Source organism: Sinocyclocheilus anshuiensis, unplaced genomic scaffold (assembly GCF_001515605.1).
Source record: "Sinocyclocheilus anshuiensis isolate Anshui unplaced genomic scaffold, SAMN03320099.WGS_v1.1 scaffold208, whole genome shotgun sequence".
NCBI classification, from domain to species: domain Eukaryota; kingdom Metazoa; phylum Chordata; class Actinopteri; order Cypriniformes; family Cyprinidae; genus Sinocyclocheilus; species Sinocyclocheilus anshuiensis.
The window spans coordinates 275,614-293,906 of record NW_015557186.1 but is presented as its reverse complement, the minus strand read 5'-3'; the positions used below and the strand labels follow the sequence as shown (position 1 = coordinate 293,906).

The 18,293-nt window shown below is 33.5% G+C and overlaps 1 protein-coding gene across 1 annotated transcript in view; it reads left to right on the top strand.

The window, feature by feature from the left end:
- LOC107678700 (ryanodine receptor 3) overlaps positions 1 to 18,293 on the top strand; it is a 196,980-nt gene that overhangs the window by 46,734 nt on the left and 131,953 nt on the right. Inside the window, exons 6-16 of the mRNA XM_016474072.1 lie at positions 1,555 to 1,633; positions 1,739 to 1,851; positions 3,559 to 3,658; positions 3,827 to 3,920; positions 7,654 to 7,728; positions 7,839 to 7,995; positions 10,183 to 10,347; positions 11,904 to 12,025; positions 14,551 to 14,731; positions 16,217 to 16,352; positions 16,974 to 17,069. Coding sequence (XP_016329558.1) covers positions 1,555 to 1,633; positions 1,739 to 1,851; positions 3,559 to 3,658; positions 3,827 to 3,920; positions 7,654 to 7,728; positions 7,839 to 7,995; positions 10,183 to 10,347; positions 11,904 to 12,025; positions 14,551 to 14,731; positions 16,217 to 16,352; positions 16,974 to 17,069 — 1,318 coding nt within the window. The remainder of the gene's footprint in view (positions 1 to 1,554; positions 1,634 to 1,738; positions 1,852 to 3,558; positions 3,659 to 3,826; positions 3,921 to 7,653; positions 7,729 to 7,838; positions 7,996 to 10,182; positions 10,348 to 11,903; positions 12,026 to 14,550; positions 14,732 to 16,216; positions 16,353 to 16,973; positions 17,070 to 18,293) is intronic.

Sequence of the window (18,293 nt, the reverse complement as noted above, 5' to 3'; positions counted from 1 at the left end):
CTTGAGCGCGTTTGCCATCGCTGGACAGGGTTGAGAGAGATCACTGGGATAGATGTTTTTAATGATCAAAACATATATGCTAAATATATGTTGTAAACAGTGAAGCTCAATTAAATATATTTTTGAAATATACATTTTTTTGCTGCGTGGGAAACGTGTATAATGTTAATTGCACATGGTGTATCTGTTGTGTAATGATGAGTGTTTATCATCAAAAGCAAAGGTCTCTCTGTTGTTTCTGTTGTTTCTTCACACCTCCCGCAGCAGTTCATTAGAAAGGTGAGTGATTCTCACTGTCATATTTGTGTGTTTTGTGTGTGTCTGATGATGGAGTGACTGTAATCGCTGTGTTTTCAGGCGGCTCAGAGCGGAGGACACCGGACGTTACTGTACGGTCACGCTGTGCTCCTCAGACACTCCTTCAAGATTTTAAATTAAAAATCATGAGATTTCAAATGAAGGATTGCGAGATTTCAAATTAAGAATGGCAAGAATTCAAATGAAGAATTGCAAGAATTCAAATGAAGAATTGCAAGAATTCAAATGAAGAATTGCAAGATTTTAAATTAAAAATCATGAGATTTCAAATGAAGGATTGCGAGATTTCAAATTAAGAATGGCAAGAATTCAAATGAAGAATTGCAAGAATTCAAATGAAGAATTGCGAGATTTCAAATTAAAAATCATGAGATTTCAAATGAAGGATTGCGAGATTTCAAATTAAGAATGGCAAGAATTCAAATGAAGAATTGCAAGAATTCAAATGAAGAATTGCGAGATTTCAAATTAAAAATCATGAGATTTCAAATGAAGATTTGCGAGATTTCAAATGAAGAATTGCAAGATTTTAAATAAATCATGAGATTTCAAATGAAGAATTGTGAGATTTTAAATGAAAAATTATGAGATTTAAAATTAAGAATTGCAATATATATAACTCTGAATTGCGAGATTTAAAATGAACAATTGAGAGATTTAAAATTAAAAATCATGAGATTTAAAATTAAAAATTTGTGAAATTTTCAAAATTAAGAATTGCGAGATTTAAAATAAAAAATTACAAGTTATAAACTGAATTGCGAGATTTCAAATGAAGACTTGCGAGATTTCAAATTAAGAATTGCAAGATTTTAAATGAAAAATTTTGAGATTTCAAATGAAAAATTGTGAGATTTTAAATAAAAAATCATGAGATTTCAAATGAAGAATTGCAAGATTTTAAATTAAAAATCATGAAATTTAAAATTAAGAATTGCCAGAAATAAACTGAATTGCGAGTTTTAAAATGAAAAATTGTGAGATTATAAATTAAAAATCACGAGATTTAAAATAAAGACTTGCGAGATTTCAAATGAAGAATTCTGAGATTGTATCTTGCAATTCTGACTTTCAGAATTGCGAGATATAAACTGAGAATTGTGAGATATAAAAATATGTGAGATAAGAAAAAGAAAAAGTCTCAATTATTATTATTTTTTTATCCTGTGGTGGAAAAAAGCTTCCGTAGTTTGACTTTCTGCAGGGTGTGTGAGAGTTTAATGTTTTCTGTCGCAGTATCTGACCTGTTTGAAGACGTCGCGCTCGATGACGGATAAACTGTCGTTCGATGTGGGACTTCAGGAAGACTCGACAGGTGAAGCATGATTGTTCAGACTGAAGGTGAAAGTCTGACACATCAGTAGCTGATGAAGCTGAGACACAGACATGCACCTGATGATCCATGTGTTTGTGTTCTCAGGTGAGGCCTGCTGGTGGACCATTCATCCCGCGTCTAAACAGAGATCAGAGGGGGAGAAGGTGCGTATCGGAGATGATCTCATACTCGTCAGCGTCTCATCGGAGCGATATCTGGTGAGTGTCAAGTGCACTAAACATTACATTTGATTTTCTTCAGGTGTGAATCTATCTATCTAAATTATTTATGTATTTTTTTTATTTCCATGACTACTAAGCTTTTAATTATAGTTTAAATTATCATTATTATTATTAATAATAATAATAATAATAATATTAATACTATTTTTAATCATTTATTTAAATTCAATTACATTTTTGTATTTATTTAGTTAATTTTAATTGTATTTTTGTATATTTATTATTTTATGATCTTGTATTCATTATGTACTTTTTTATTTTATAGTTTAGAATACTATTTATTTGTTTATTAAAGGGGTCATATGATGCTATTTTAAAGATCATTATTTTGTCTTTGGATTTGAGACTTTAGTCTTTGCAACTTTACAGATCTTCTTTATGCACCAAGAGCTTGTAACACTCCAAAGAGAAAGGAAAACTTGCAATCGCATCATATGACCCCTTTAACGCTCATAAGGTAGCAGAAATTAGCATTTTTTCATCTTTCTAGTATTAATTCACTCTTTGAATGTCTGTCTGAGCATCAGCAGCTTCATACAGCAAATCCGTGATTGACACTTCCAGTATAAACCGCAGTCGCCTCTGAATGCGTGACTCATGAACATGTCTGCAGTGTGTTTGTGTGATCTCCTGTGAGATGATCCGCTCCGGATGGGCTCGGACGTGTCCAGCATTAGTCATTCATCCACAGGCTCAGTGTGGCTCATGATCTGCTTCCCGTCTCTCCAGCAGCTGCTGTCTGATACATCTCCAAACGTCAGTGTATTAGTTAGAGGATGATTAATTCTCTAGGTTATTCTGAATTTATGCAAGCGTATCCCATGATGCCAGGCTTCTCGGTTGTGGCCTCTGATGCAAACGCATCATGAGACAGACATGACACGGGAGGATGTGCTGCCATGGTAACCACTGTGCACCTGGCAGTGTTAATTTCGTTGATGAATAATTTTCATTAGCGACATTTTTTTTCACTGACGACAACGAGACTATAATGAACTAAAACTGTTTTTGAATGACAAAAACTATGACGTAAATCTATTGACATTTTCGTCAACGAATAAAAACGAGACGAAAATGTTAGGGAGGGACGATTTGGTAAGAGATTCATTCAGAACGAATCTGTTGAGTGGTTAGGAGGTTAGATGCGTACATATGAACCGGTGGGACATAAGCTAACATACACTTGCTGCACGTCGCATAAAACGTACAAAAATGTCAATATGTGGGAGTAAGAGAAGAGCAGACATATGGATAATCGCATAAAAAGTACAAAAATGTCAATATGTGGGAGTAAGAGAAGAGCAGACATATGGATAAATCTGGCGACGCAAGAAAGAACTCAATTCGGTCCGGTTTTCTGAGCGGAGACACCGAAGCATACACACACACAGAAAGCGCCTCTCACACAGCACGTAAGTACTCTTTCGCGTCGCATGAATGGAGAATTACACACAAAATTGTAGAATTGTCCATTTTGACAAGTATTCACGTAAACACAGTTGACTACGTCTGAAGTAAACTTAAACTGTAGGGAGAACGTGTATCAGTACATTGCATTCATTGCAGCTGTGCATAGATGACTAAAATATGACTAAAACTAAATGGCATTTTAGTCAAAAGACTATGACTAAAACTAAATAAAAATTTGCTGTCAAAATTAACACTGGCACCTGGTCTCCGCAGCATCTGTCCATATCCAACGGCAGCATCCAGGTGGATGCATCCTTCATGCAAACGCTGTGGAATGTCCATCCCACCTGTTCAGGGAGCAACGTGGAGGAAGGTCGGTGGCTCTTAGTGCTGTTTAAGTCACTCATAACTAGTACTAGTACTGATAGTGACATGATGAGCCTCTAACAGTTAGTATTAAAGTTCTGTGTGTGTATCGTCGTTTAAAACGTCATTTGATTTACCTGACTGCTCATCATGCTTTTTTTCTTTCGTCCTATAGGATACCTTCTTGGCGGTCATGTGATGCGTCTCTTTCACGGGCACGACGAGGTTCTGACGATCCCGGGATCTGATCAGAGTGAAGAAGAGCAGAGGTAGAAACCTTCATCTCGCCACTGAAATTTTAATATCAGTGAGATACTAATGTAGTTTTTATTAGAATTCTTTTTTATTTTCTGTTTTCATTTTAGTTAAAGTTTTAGTAATTTTGTTGTTGTTTTCTTTTTTTCAGGTTCATTATTAGTTTATGTACTATATATATCTATATATATATATATATATATATATATAATTATTATTTCATATATATATACTTTATATATATATATATATACTGTATATATATATATATTTAGAGAGAGAGAGAGAGAATTAAAACATTTTGTTGCTGTGGTTTTAACTATAATAACCCTGCATCTCAAAACAATCATCATCTACATTAGTGGAGACTTAAAAAGGGCCTTAAGATGACTTAAAATAAGACAAAACAAAACATATATCTTAAATAATATTTGTTATTTTAATTCATCCTTTGTCTTTAAAGAACCAGGATTTACATAGTCTTGGAAAAAAACAGGATATATGAGGAAGCCTCATTTTAAAAGTATGATTTCTACACCTGGAAAAGTCATGGAAATTAATCCAATCTTAAAAGGCCATGGGCATTTTTATTACTAATGTAGATTTTTCTTTGTTTATTTTATTAGTTAAAGGATTAGTTAACTTCCAGAATAACAATTTCCTGGTAATTTACTCACCCCCATGTCGTCCGAGATGATCATGTCTGTCTGTCTTCAGTCGCAAAGAAATTAAGGTTTTTGAGGAAAACATGCAGGATTTTTCTCCGTATAATGGACTTCAATGGGGACCAACGAGCTGAAGGTCTAAATCACAGTTTCAGTGCAGCTTCAAAGAGCTGTACACGATCCCAGCCGAGGAATAAGAGTCTTATCTAGAGAAACCATCGCTCATTTTCTTAAGTAAAATAAACATTTATATACTTTTTAATCACAAATGCTGGTCTAAAGAAGTGGTGTCAGAATGATGTGTCATTTATCTGTGATGTTCATCTGGATGTGGGTCTGTGACGCAGCATCCCCTAATGGCTGTTTGTCTATGTATAGCGAGTGTGTGTCAGACTGAAGTGGGTCAAGCTAATGTAACCCAGGGCCATCTGAGGATGCTGAAGATGCGATCGTAGGCGTGCGGCCTATTTTTAGCGCTGGCGTTTAGCGCGTCGTCTGCAGGATTAGATATCGGTTGTCAGCTCTGACCCGTGACGCTGCGTCCTGTCCTTGAAATCTAATCAGAGAAACGTCTTCCTCTAAAGGATTTTCTGCAGGACCTCCTTCAGATGTATCGCAGATCTGTCATCGCGGAGGGCAGGAGTGAATGATTTCTGTTGTTGTATAAGTGATGGAGAGAGTGTTTGTTCATTATAATACAGGAGAACGTCCTCCATGAGATGTGCAATGCATCTGAACTGATCAATAACGCCGTCAGTAATCATGTGATGTTCATCTTTAGAGTCATCGTGAACAGAAAACCTCTTCTAAAGCACGTTAGTTGTAGGTTAGGTAATTTTAAGTCAGTTTTATTGTTAAATTCATTATATGTGTGTATTAGGGGTGTGAGAAATTGACAAAAGATTATATCTAGATATTTACTTGGATTTTGTTGACAGTGATAATTAGTTGAGGTCGACTGATTTTACCGATAACGATAACTAGGTTGGACCGCACTAGCGGATAACCGATTAATCAACCACAAGTTTTTAAAATGGATACTAAATTATAAGAAACATAACACAGCAACCCAGAAAAACTATCAGTATGGATTTTTACTGATAACCGATTATCGGTTATTCTGTTCTAGCAATCGATTATCTGTGCCGATTAATCTGATCAATTGATCGACCTCTAATATTTAGACATTATTTTGCTAAGTGATGGAGAGAATGTTTGTTCTATAAAATGAACGCATCCGTGAGATCAGTAAAGCCATCAGCGATCATGTTATGTTCTTTAGAGACACTGTTAACAGAAAACCTCTTAAAGCATGTTAGTTGTAGGTCAGGTTAGTTTAAGTCAGGTTTAGCGTTTAGCTTCATCAATATCGCACACCCTTAATACACATATATAATGAAAGATTATATCTCAATATTAACTAGGATTTTGTTGACAGTAATAATTAGTCGAGGTCGACCGATAGTGGGTTTTACCGATAATGATAACTAGGTTGGACTGCACTAGCTGATAACTGATTAATCAACCCAAAGTTTTTCAAATGGATACTAAATTAGAAGAAACATAACATAGCAACCCAGAAAAACTATCAGTATGTATTTTTACCGATAACCGATTAGCTTTGTCAATATCGCACACCCTTAATACACCCTTATACACTTATAATGAAAGATTATATCTCAATATTAACTAGGATTTTGTTGGAAGTGATAATTAGTTGAGGTCGACTGATAGTGGGCTTTACTAGGTTGGGCCACACTGGCCGATAACAAATTAATCAACCAAAAGTTTTTAAAATGGACTCTAAATGATAAGAAACATAATGTAGCAACCGATTATCGGTTACACTGTTCCAGTAATTGGTTATCGTGCCGATTAATCTGCAAAACTGACCAATTGGTCGACGTCTAATATTTAGAAGTTATTTTGCTAAGTGTGTTTTTGTGCTGGTTTATGCCTGACATGGACAGATGACTCCCAAAACTTTTCACTTTACTAATTTTCTGTGTGTGATCAGTTCACAGCAGTGACAGAAATTAACTTTTTCATTAAGCAGTGGCATTTACCACATTAAATTGATTTCCAGGGGCATTTTTACCTGGATAAGGGCAATTTTTTTATAAGTCAAGTCAAGTCAAGTAAGGAGCGCAATTGAGCAGACACAACTTTTTCAAAAATTTTAGACATAAAAGGAAGATTTGAGATGGGTCTGTAATTTGCCAGTTCACTAGGATCTAGTTGTGGTTTCTTAATAAGAGGCTTAATAACCGCCAGCTTGAATGGTTTTGGGACGTGACCTAAAGACAACGACGAGTTAATAATATTGAGAAGCGGTTCTTCTGCTACAGGTAACAACTCTTTCAGTAATTTAGTGGGTACAGGATCTAACAGGCATGTTGTCGGTTTAGATGCAGTGATAAGTTTATTTAGCTCTTCCTGTCCTATAGTTGTAAAGCACTGCAGTTTATCTTTGTCTTTATAACCTTTTTAGAATTTGCAAGTAAGATTTTGACATATTAGATAATGCATATTAATCAATAAATTTAATTAAATAAGACACTATAGGCTCTTAGCAACCAAACAAAACCATTATCAACAAAATCTAGTTTTGCACTGCAAAAGTGGCACAGAAGCAGCATTTTGATGTATTTACACTGCAGTTACGTTTGCATAAATAATGCTTTGAGATCGTTTAAAAAAAAAAAGTGAATATTGAAAGATGAAATTAAATTTTAAATAATTAAATACTGTACCACTGCCTGTATTTAGCAAGTGAGTCATCAGGTGATTGATTCAAACATTTCATTCAAATTACTGATTTGTTCATGAACGAATCATTGAATCATTGATTCGTTCACAGATGCTGATTCATTCAGTAACGAAACACCGTGGTTTGTTCCTCAGAGGTTTGCACAACAGTTTGAAACTATTTTTGTTGGCAAAATAGAGCAAAAACAGACAATATTGTGTCTAAAACCATTTAGACATGTCATTTTAGAATCGTTTAACTTTCTAAATCAAATCCACAGCCTGTTTAGTCATCAGTTCAGTATGTAAACCTGTTTTCATTGGTGTTTTTCAGATTGGTGAACTATGAGACGGGTAAAGCCGGAGCAAAAGCCCGATCTCTCTGGAGGCTGGAGCCGTTACGCATCAGGTGAGAAGATCTAGTGCTCTGGTTTCCATCAAGTCAAAAGCCCTCCAGGATGTTCTCTAGTAATTATGTGACCATACATACCCATAATTCCCATTTCTGTGTGTGTTCAGTTGGTGTGGCAGTCACATCCGCTGGGGTCAGCCGTTCCGTTTGCGTCACCTGACCACCGGTCACTATCTGGCACTTACGGAGGACCGAGGCGTCGTGCTGCAGGACAGAGAGAGATCAGACACCACGTTCACAGCCTTCTGCTTCAGAGCCTCCAAGGTCTCACACATTCACCCCAATACACAACATTTAATACAAAGGGTTAAGGAATAGTTCACCCGAAACTGAAAATGTGCTCAAAATCAAAACAGATTTGGAGAAATGTAGCACTGCATCAGTGTCTCAGCAATGGATGCTCTGCAGTGAATGGGTGCCGTCAGAATGAGAGTCCAAACAGCTGATAAAAACATCACAACAATCCACAAGTAATCCACAGCAATAATCCACACTAATCCACAGTCCATCAGTTAACATCTGGAGAAGACAAAAGCCTTAATGCTGGATTTGTTTCAGCTTTTGTCTTCTCCAGATGTTAACTGATGGACTGGAGTGCTGTGGATTACTTGTGGATTATTGTGATGTTTTTATCAGCTGTTTGGACTCTCATTCTGACGGCACCCATTCACTGCAGAGCATCCATTGCTGAGACACTGATGCAATGCTACATTTCTACAAACCTGATGAAGATACAAACTCATCTACATCTTGGATGGCCTGAGGTATATTACATTTTGCATTTTCAGTACATTTTCAGCAAATTTTTATTTTTGGTGAACTATTCCTTTAATAGAGTTCCATATACTGTACTGCAGTAATGTGCTGTAAAACATGACTCAATCAGGTCCATCAGAGTCCGTAATATTTATTTTTTCTTTAAAGAAATTAATACTTTTATTCAGCAAGGATGCATTAAATTGATCAAAAGTGCCAGTAAAGACATTTATAACGTTACAGAAGATTTCTATTTAAAAAAAATGCTGTTCTTTTGAACTTTCTATTCATCTGTGAATCCTGAAAAATAAAGTTTCCACAAAAATATTAAGCAGCACAACTGTTTTCAGCATTGATGATAATCAGAAATGTTTCTCGATCAGCAAATCAGCATATTATACTGATTTCTGAAGATCATGTGACACTGAAGACTGGAGTAATGATGCTGAAAATACAGCTGCGCATCACAGAAATACATTACAGTTTAACAGATATTCACATAGGAAACAGTTACTTTAAATTCTAATAATTGTTCACAGTTTTTACTGTATTTTTGATCAAATAAATGCAGCTTTGCTGAGCAGGAGAGACTTCTTTTTGACCCCAAGTGTATCACAATATTAATCAGCCGATTCTCACAGAAGCCAGTAATATCAGTCTAAATCACTGAAGTTTATTGAATTATTAGTGTTCTATCTGTAAAGGATAGATGCTGTAAGTGAGACTGTATGATGTTTAATGCAGACAGTTATTCCAGCTCTCGGCGGGTCAATATTCAGTGAAGAGGATCTTCCTCCAGAGCTCTATTAAATAAGAACCTTCGCTATTATCATGAGTCATTTGTCATCTAGTTATTCTTCCTCTGCTGCTTTGATTTTGTTCTTGATGCTCCAGCAGGGAAAACAAACCCAACGTCTTAATTAGGATTCATCAGCTTTGCCTCTGGATGTGCTGTAATGTAATGTTCGTTTGTTGTGCTATTATTGAGTCATTTTCATCTTGATTAATTTGATCTATCATTGTGTTTACAGGTCAGCAGTCACATGATTGATTAGAATGAGATCAGCTGTAAACAATGCATGCTTTCAGTGGAATTTGTGCAAATATGAATATGTTTTCAAATATATAATATCAAATATTTTCTCTTGTATTGTTGCAAAAATATTTTTCGTACGGCATAATGTTCATTATAAAACGGATAGTTCCGGTCCTTGATTCTGATTGGCTGAGCCACGTTCAAAGCTGTTGTAAATGACTCTACAAAGTAACATACACCTTTGTTTACGTTTGTGTGTTGCTCGGCAACCACTTTGTTGCAACCACAACTGTTTCTGAGGAGCTACATTGTTTGGTGGAAGAATACTGTTTTTATTAATATCATTACACTTTGCTGTTTTATTTTGTGAAACCTTACTACGTATATGGAATAACCGTTTTATAAAAGCAATAAGCCCCGTGAAGCCATGGTTTACAGTGAATTTATAACAGCTAAAGGGGTTTTAGGCCCTAACAACGCCCCTTAGCTGTTATAAATTCACTGTAAACCACGGCGTCTTGGGGCTTATTGCTTTAGTATATGTGGCAATTGTTGATTTTAATACAAAGTCAATGTGCAACACGTGACGGAAAGAGCAGATTTCTCCAGATTTGCAGTCTTGAGTCTCGTCACTGAACGTCTGGTTTGTGTTCCTCTAGGAGAAGCTGGAGTGCAGTCCGAAGCGGGACATCGAGGGGATGGGAGTGGCGGAGATCAAATACGGAGATTCTCTGTGCTTCTTGATGCACGTGGCGACGGGTCTCTGGCTGTCCTTTCAGGCGCCGGATGTCAAATCCGCTCGACTCGGGCCGCTCAAACGCCGGGTGCGATTCACACATTCTGTTGCTTCATCTAACTTAGCCGTGTATTTTTGATGTTATACATTTTTGTAAAGCTAGCACAGATGTAATAAGCAGTGGTGTTATTTTACAATCATTCAGGTACTAATATAGCTTTTTTTAATATTTTGAATTAGTTTATATTTTTCTGTTTTCATTTAAATTTTTAGTAATTTTATTTAATTAATTTTTTTATAATAGTTATTTAGTTTAATTATTTTAAATATTTTTTTCAGTTTTACTTTTAGTACTTAGTACATGAAATACATGTAATACAATACATTTTTTATATATATTTTTATTTTAGTTTGTTGTATTGAAGTTACTGAAAATGCTTTTTTAATATTGTTAATGTTTGTGAAAATGAGAAATATTGTCTTGGCAATTATATGAAATAAAATAGGTTTAAGTTTTTTACATTTCAGTTTCAGTTGATGTTTATTTTACTTTATTTCATTTTTATTTTTATATTTTTCTGTTTTCATACATTTTTTTTAGTAATTTTATTGTTTTTTTTATAATAGTTCTTTTTTAATTATTTTTAATTATTTTTCAGTTTTACTTTTAGTACTTAAAGTTAAATTAATAGGTCATAATAATAACAATTATTAACAAATTAATAATAATTCAACAATAAGTCAAAATGCAAAATGCAAAAAAATGAAGTTACTGAAAATGCTTTTTTAATATTGTTAATGTTTGTGAAAATGAGAAATATTGTCTTGGCAATTATATGAAATAAAATAAGTTTAAGTTTTTTATATTTCAGTTTCAGTTGATGTTTATTTTATTTCATTTTTCGTTTTTATTTTATGTTTATTTTATTAAATGTTTTTGTGGTTTTAGTTTTTATTGATTTGATTATTAGTTTTAGTTATTTTAGTATGTCAAGTTAAACTCAATGAAAATGAGATGTTGCCTTGGCAACTAGCTGAAATAAAATAAGTTAAAGTTTTTTTATTATTTTATTTTATTTTGTTATTTTATTTCAGTTGCTGAAAATGTTTTTTTTTGTGTGTGTGTGTATGATTTTATTTTAGGTTTATTTATTTTTAAATGTCTATATAATCATTATTAATTTTTTATTTTAGTTTTAGTTTTTTTAATATTTTATTTTATTTCAGTTAATGTTTATTTTATCAGTTACTGACTTTTTTGTGGTTTTAGTTTTAGATTTATATATTTATTTTAAAATGTCTATTTATTCTGTATTCATTTTCATTTTAGTTTTTTATATATATTTTATTTTATTTCAGTTAATGTTTAATTAATGTCAAATAATGAAAATGTTTTTAATTTTAGTTACCTGTAATAACCCTGATGAGTAGTTGACTTTAGTAATGCAGTGTCATCTGTGTCCTCTGGTGTGTCATGTTGTACTAATCTAACTAGTCAAGTAAAATTTATTAACATTTTCTACTTCTGCTTCCAACTCTATGAGCTCATATTAATTCAGAGGAGTATTTTTATCATGCTGTTTGTGAATCAAGGCTCATAAAATGTTGGTTTCAGCTAATTTTCTGTGTTTGTCTGTTGCTCAGGTGTGTCTTCATTCAGAAGGACACATGGATGATGGTTTGACGTTACAGCGCTGTCAACACGAGGAGTCGAGAGCCGCTCGAATCATCCGCAACACCACGCGACTCTTCAGCTGCTTCATCAGGTACCACAACATTAGAGTTAAAGCAGTCTCATGTGGTTTAGGAGCACATTCAACACTTCCACAGACGTGTCATAGTGATGAGTTGATGAAGTTTCACTCATTTTCCTGCCAGATGGTGCATCGGTGCACACAAACACACGCTTGTCAGGCTATTTTTAGCTCTCACATGCATCTTGAGTGTGAGTGAACGGAGTCGTGCTCCTGATGCACCGTGTGCCGCTCTTCGCTCGGGCCGTTTTCAGGAAATATGTTTCATAATCTTACATAAGCGATGCTGTTTTGGCTCAGAATCCAGTCAGCGGGAAGCTGCATGTTATTCTGGGAAGCTCATTACTGTCACACAAGCGCTCTTCATGACACATTTCAAGCCTCTTTGGCTTCATGCCTCCTGTGATTGTTCCTGTTTGCCGAGGCTCTGGTGGGTTTGAGTGGAACCACGGAGCAAACAATTAAAAAGGGAAAATTAAAAATGGCCAATTCAGAATGTTGAGTTTATATCTCGCAGTTCTGTATTTTTTTTTTCATATGAATTATGAGATTACGTCTTGCAATTTTTTTTTCCTCTGAATTCTAAGTTTACATCTCACAATTATGACTTTTTCTCAGAATTCTGAGTTTGTCTCACAAACTTGCCGTTTTTCCTCAGAATTCTGAGTTGACATCTCACGATTGTGACGTTTTCTCTGAATTCTAAGTTTACGTCTCACAATTTTGACCTTTTTTCTTGCAATTCTGAGTTTACGTCTCAATTTTGACGTTTTTCTCAGAATTCTGAGTTTACGTCTTACGAACTTGACATTTTTTTCTCAATTCTCAGTTTACATCTCGCAATTTCATACGGCATAATTTTTACGTTTTTCTCAGAATTCTGAGTTTTACGTCTCCCGTTTTTTAAATCTGGAAACAAGTATGGAGCGAATTTTGTACCAATATTCATCAAACAAATCCAGTGTTTTACAAATAAACACAATCTGCTTTGCAATGAAAAACTCGAATTTCAAACAAATGCAAAGTGATTTGCAAATACGGAACTCTATTTGAGAGAAAATGCAGATGTATGGACAAATATATGTATTGTGTGTTACAACTGTGAGACTCATTTGCCTTTTTATGAGGAAACTTGGCTTGATTTTCTCACAAATGCGTGCAGGAAGATTTTCTCACAAATGCAATTGAGCAACTTCCTTTTCCAAAAACAGTAGATGGCGCTGTCGGTCAATTTACGCTAGTCTCCCGAGACCCGAAACACCTCTTTACATTTTCAGGGAATACAGCAGACCAACATGAGTGGAGAACAGGTGAGTTTCTGTTTTACTATATCTATAATTAACCATATAGATGTTTTAACAAAGCGACCCTACTACAGTGTCAGTGAAATTCACAATAAGTGCTATAAAGTTGTTAACATGATTGATCAGTTCAAAAATCAGTAGTGACATGGCTAAACATTTAACTAGGCAGTCTTTCCCCATAAAAACTGATCCATTCTCTGTACCTCTTATCCTCCGTTGGATCGCGGGATATAGAATATATGGGCTGCATATGTTGATTCAATTGTTCAACATTCAAAACAATGCAGGGGTATAACAATATATCATGTCACAATATATTGTAATACTAAAATGCAAATGTATTGTGGATTGCGACAATATTGTCTACCAAAAAGTGAAAGCTTAGACAATTTAATTTAGTATCAGATATTGTAATATCACCCAAGAGGTCGTTAATTATTAATAAAAAGTTGAAAACAAATCACATTATTTAGTATAATATCTATTTTGAATGTCGTGTTTTTCTTTGCAAAGCAGATTGTGTTTATTTGCAAAACGCTGGATTTGTTTGATGAATATTGGCACAAAATTAGCTCCATAAACAAGCTTCCATATGTTTGAGATGGTCACAGATGTTGTGTTTTTTTCCCGCACAAGTTTCTTCTGTAAGAGAATGTTTTATAAACAGCATCACCTGGCCAATATATCAATCCATCACTAGTTTAAATCTTTTTTTAAAGCTCGCAATTAGTAAAGCATGGCGCTGGCAACATGAAGGTTGTGGGTTTGATTCCCAGGAAATGGGTTCAGATCAAATACAGATCTTGAATGCGCTGTGAGGGAATAAATGTAAATGTGTGTTCAGGAGGTCAAGTCACACTTATTTCTATAGTGCTTTATACAATACAGATCGTTTTAAAGCAGCTTTACAGAAATAAACAGGGAAGTATTTCATCAATTATGAAACGAATTCAATTTTAGCTGTAAAGCAGGTTTACAGAAGACATTATTCAGATCAATTCAGTCCGTATGGTTCTCATCCAGTAGTGTCAGTGCTGTCAAATTGATAATATTACTAGGTCAGTGAACATTTATGCATTTGGCAGACGCAGCGTGCATTTGATGAGTTCATGCATTCCCTGGGAATCGAACCCATGACCTTTGTGTTGCTAGCCCAGTGCTCTACTGTTGGAGCTACAGGAAAGCACAGGTACATGTCTTTAATGCCAGACGTCTCTGATGCCGTTTTGACAGAGAGCTCGACGGTTTGAGCGCCAAGAACCGCTCGTCTGTGGTTCTGCCCATCGACGAGGTTCTCCAGACGCTCAACGACCTGATCGCGTACTTCAGACTTCCCGACGCCGAGCTGGAGCACGAGAAGAAACAGATCAAGCTGCGCTCCCTGAAGAACCGACAGAACCTCTTCAAGCAGGAGGTGAGCTGACGACACGAAGCCTTTGTTGTAAAGAGTGCATCGATGCATCATGTATTTTACTGTTGATTTTCTGTCACCACAACAAAGCTTTATTGTTTTCTTTTGCTTTTATGTTACGTAACCATATTTAAATTATTGCTATGTCAGATATTTTTTCTTAAGATCATTTTGTTAAGTGAATCGATTGATGCAGTCCTGATGCAACACTGCAAAAAGTGATTATATTACCCAGTATTTATGTCTAGTTTTCCACAAATATCTAATGATTCTTGAATCAAGTATATTTACTTGAAAAGCAGAATTATGTAAGATAATAAGTCTTGTTTTCTGAAAAAGTTTATGCATAAAAGGTGAGATAAAAAAAATAACAATTCCAAAAGGAAAAGCTTTAAAAAAAAAAAGTAATATATTTAATGAAAATATTAAGTAAATAATTTTATTTTTATTATTTAAATACATTTAACAGGAATATGTTATTATTTGAATACATTTATAAATATATTTAACAAATGTATTTAAAAAATTCATTTAATATATAACAAAAAAATTAAATAAATACTTATTTTTATTTAAAAAAAAATATTTATACAAAAAGTATGGAAAAAGTTTATGCATAAAATTGAGGTAAAAAAAACAATTTCAAAAGGAAAAGCTTTTAAAAAATTAAATGTATTTATAAATATATTTAACAAATGTATTAAAAAAAAAGAATTTCATATATAACAAAAATATAAAATAAATGCTTATTTAAAAAAATATGTATACATTTAACATACATTTATTATTATTAGAATACATTTATAAGCATATTTAACAAAATTTAAATTTAAATAATTCATTTAACATTTAACAAATATAAAACAATTTAAATAATTCATTTAACATTTATCAAAAATATAAAATAAATGTTTTATTATAATTTAAATATTTATAATTATATTTAACTAAAATATGAAATTAATAAATAATTTGTTATTATTATTTTAATACATTTAACAAAAATATTTTTTCCTACTCAGTATTTTTGTCTTGTTTTCCATTCTTAAATCCAGTACATTTACTTCAAAATCAAAATGACATCAGATAAAAGTCTATGCTTGAGAATCGAGTCGGAAAAATAAACTAATGTAAAAAGGAAAAGCAAGTTTATTTTTCTGAGCCGCATGGAAAGATATGTTTTCACAGTTTAAGCATTAAATCACTTTATTTTGATTCAGTTTGTCAGAAAACACAACTTTTTGTAATTGTGCTTCTTAAGTAAATGTATCTTCATTTAAGAATGTTGATTTAGTCGTGTTGGAAAACAAGGCACAGAAATCTTTTTTTGCAGTGCAGTGTACATACAGTGCGTTTTCTATGTGATGCGTTTATTGAGAACCGAACGAGTTATTGAATGAATCTGCTGAGATGAAGCTGCACACGGCACTGATTCTGTTAGCTGACCGCAGCGGTGCACTCTGGGTAATGTGTGTGTGTGTGTCTCAGGGGATGCTGTCTCTGGTGTCCAGCTGCATCGACCGCTTGAGCGTTTATAACAGCGCGGCTCATTTCGGTGAGTGTGCGAGTGAAGAGGCCGGAGCCGCGTGGAAAGACATTCTTAACCTGCTCTACGAGCTGCTGGGTAAGAACCTGAACCTCCAATGTGGGAAACTTTCAGATTATCGTCTAGTTCAAGCACAATATCATACAGAGCAGTGTTCCTCAACTCCAGAATGCTTTAGATGTCTCCCTGTTCAACACACTCAGAAGTCTTAATTAGTGAGGCATCTAAGTGAATGTGAGACACTGATATAGAGCACTGTTAAATAAATAAATGCATTAATTAGTTGTATTATTTAAATGATTTAAATATGTTTATTTAACAAATGTATTAGATACAAAATATTTTTATTATCACTTAAATATATTTAGAAATATATTTAACAAGATTAAATAATAAAAATGTATTTATAAATGTATTTATCTCATATTTTGTTAAATATATTATATACATATATGTATAAATATATATGAGATAAATAAATGTATAAATACATTTTTATTATTTAACTATAACAAATTCCTTGTATGTGCAAACATACTTGGCAATAAAGCTCTTTCTGATTCTGATTCTGATTCTGATGCGTGACAGCAGCTGTGCATCTCCGTCCTTGAAGGAGGTGACCTTTAGAAAGGCAGGAGTGCTGTTTGTTTGCTGTGAGAGCGCATGCGCTGCTTAACTGTGTCATCCTGTGTGTCGCAGCCGCTCTCATCCGCGGGAACCGGAACAACTGCACACAGTTCTCACACAACCTGGACTGGCTGGTCAGCAAACTCGAGAGACTGGAGTCGTCTTCAGGTATTACAGCTAAAGACGCTTTACTGTAAATAACACTTTAAGGTGTGTTAAGTTTGAGGTCAGGAAGAAATGTAAAAAAATACAACACTTATTCATCAAGGACGCATTAAATTGATCAAAAGTGTCAGTAAAGACATGTATAATGTTACAAAAGATTTCTATTTCAAATCTATTCATCTGTGAATCCTGAAAAATAAAATGTATCACAGTTTCACAAAAATATGAATGTTTTCAGCATTGATAATAATAATAAATGTTTCTCGAGCAGCAAATCAGCATATTAGAATGATTTCTGAAGATCATGTGACACTGAAGACTGGAGTAATGATGCTGAAAATACAGCTGCGCATCACAGAAATAAATTACAGTTTAACAGATATTCACACAGAAAACAGCTGTTTTAAATTATAATAATATTTCAAATTTTTACTGTATTTTTGATCAAATAAATGCAGCCTCAGTGAGCAGAAGAGACTTCTTATAAAAACATTACAAAATCTCATTACATTACAAAAAATGTCAGATGTAAAAACAACAACAAAAACGATTTATGATGGTTAAATATAAATTATTTTTTATAAGTGTGCGCATTTATTTATTTATGTATTTGTTTATTATATTTTGTTAATTTATATTTTTTATATTTTTGTTTTTATGACGATTAAATTTGTTTGTTTTTTATTTATTTATTCTGTTCATCTTAGAATGATTTCTGAAGGATCATGTGACACTGAAGACTGGAGTAATGATGCTGAAAATTCACCTTTACATCACAGGAATAAATTACATTTTAAAATATATTCAAATATAAATCAGTTCTTTTAAATTATAATAATATTTCAAATTTTTACTGTATTTTTGATCAAATAAATGCAGCCTCAGTGAGCAGAAGAGACTTCTTATAAAAACATTACAAAATCTCATTACATTACAAAAAATGTCAGATGTAAAAACAACAACAAAAACGATTTATGATGGTTAAATATAAATTCTTTTTTATAAGTGTGCGCATTTATTTATTTATGTATTTGTTTATTATATTTTGTTAATTTATATTTTTTATATTTTTGTTTTTATGACGATTAAATTTGTTTGTTTTTTATTTATTTATTCTGTTGAAATATAAGTGTATTTATTTATGTATGTGATTAAAGGGGTCATATGATGCTTTTTTAAAGATCATTATTTTGTGTATTTGGTGTAACAGAATATGTTGACATGCTT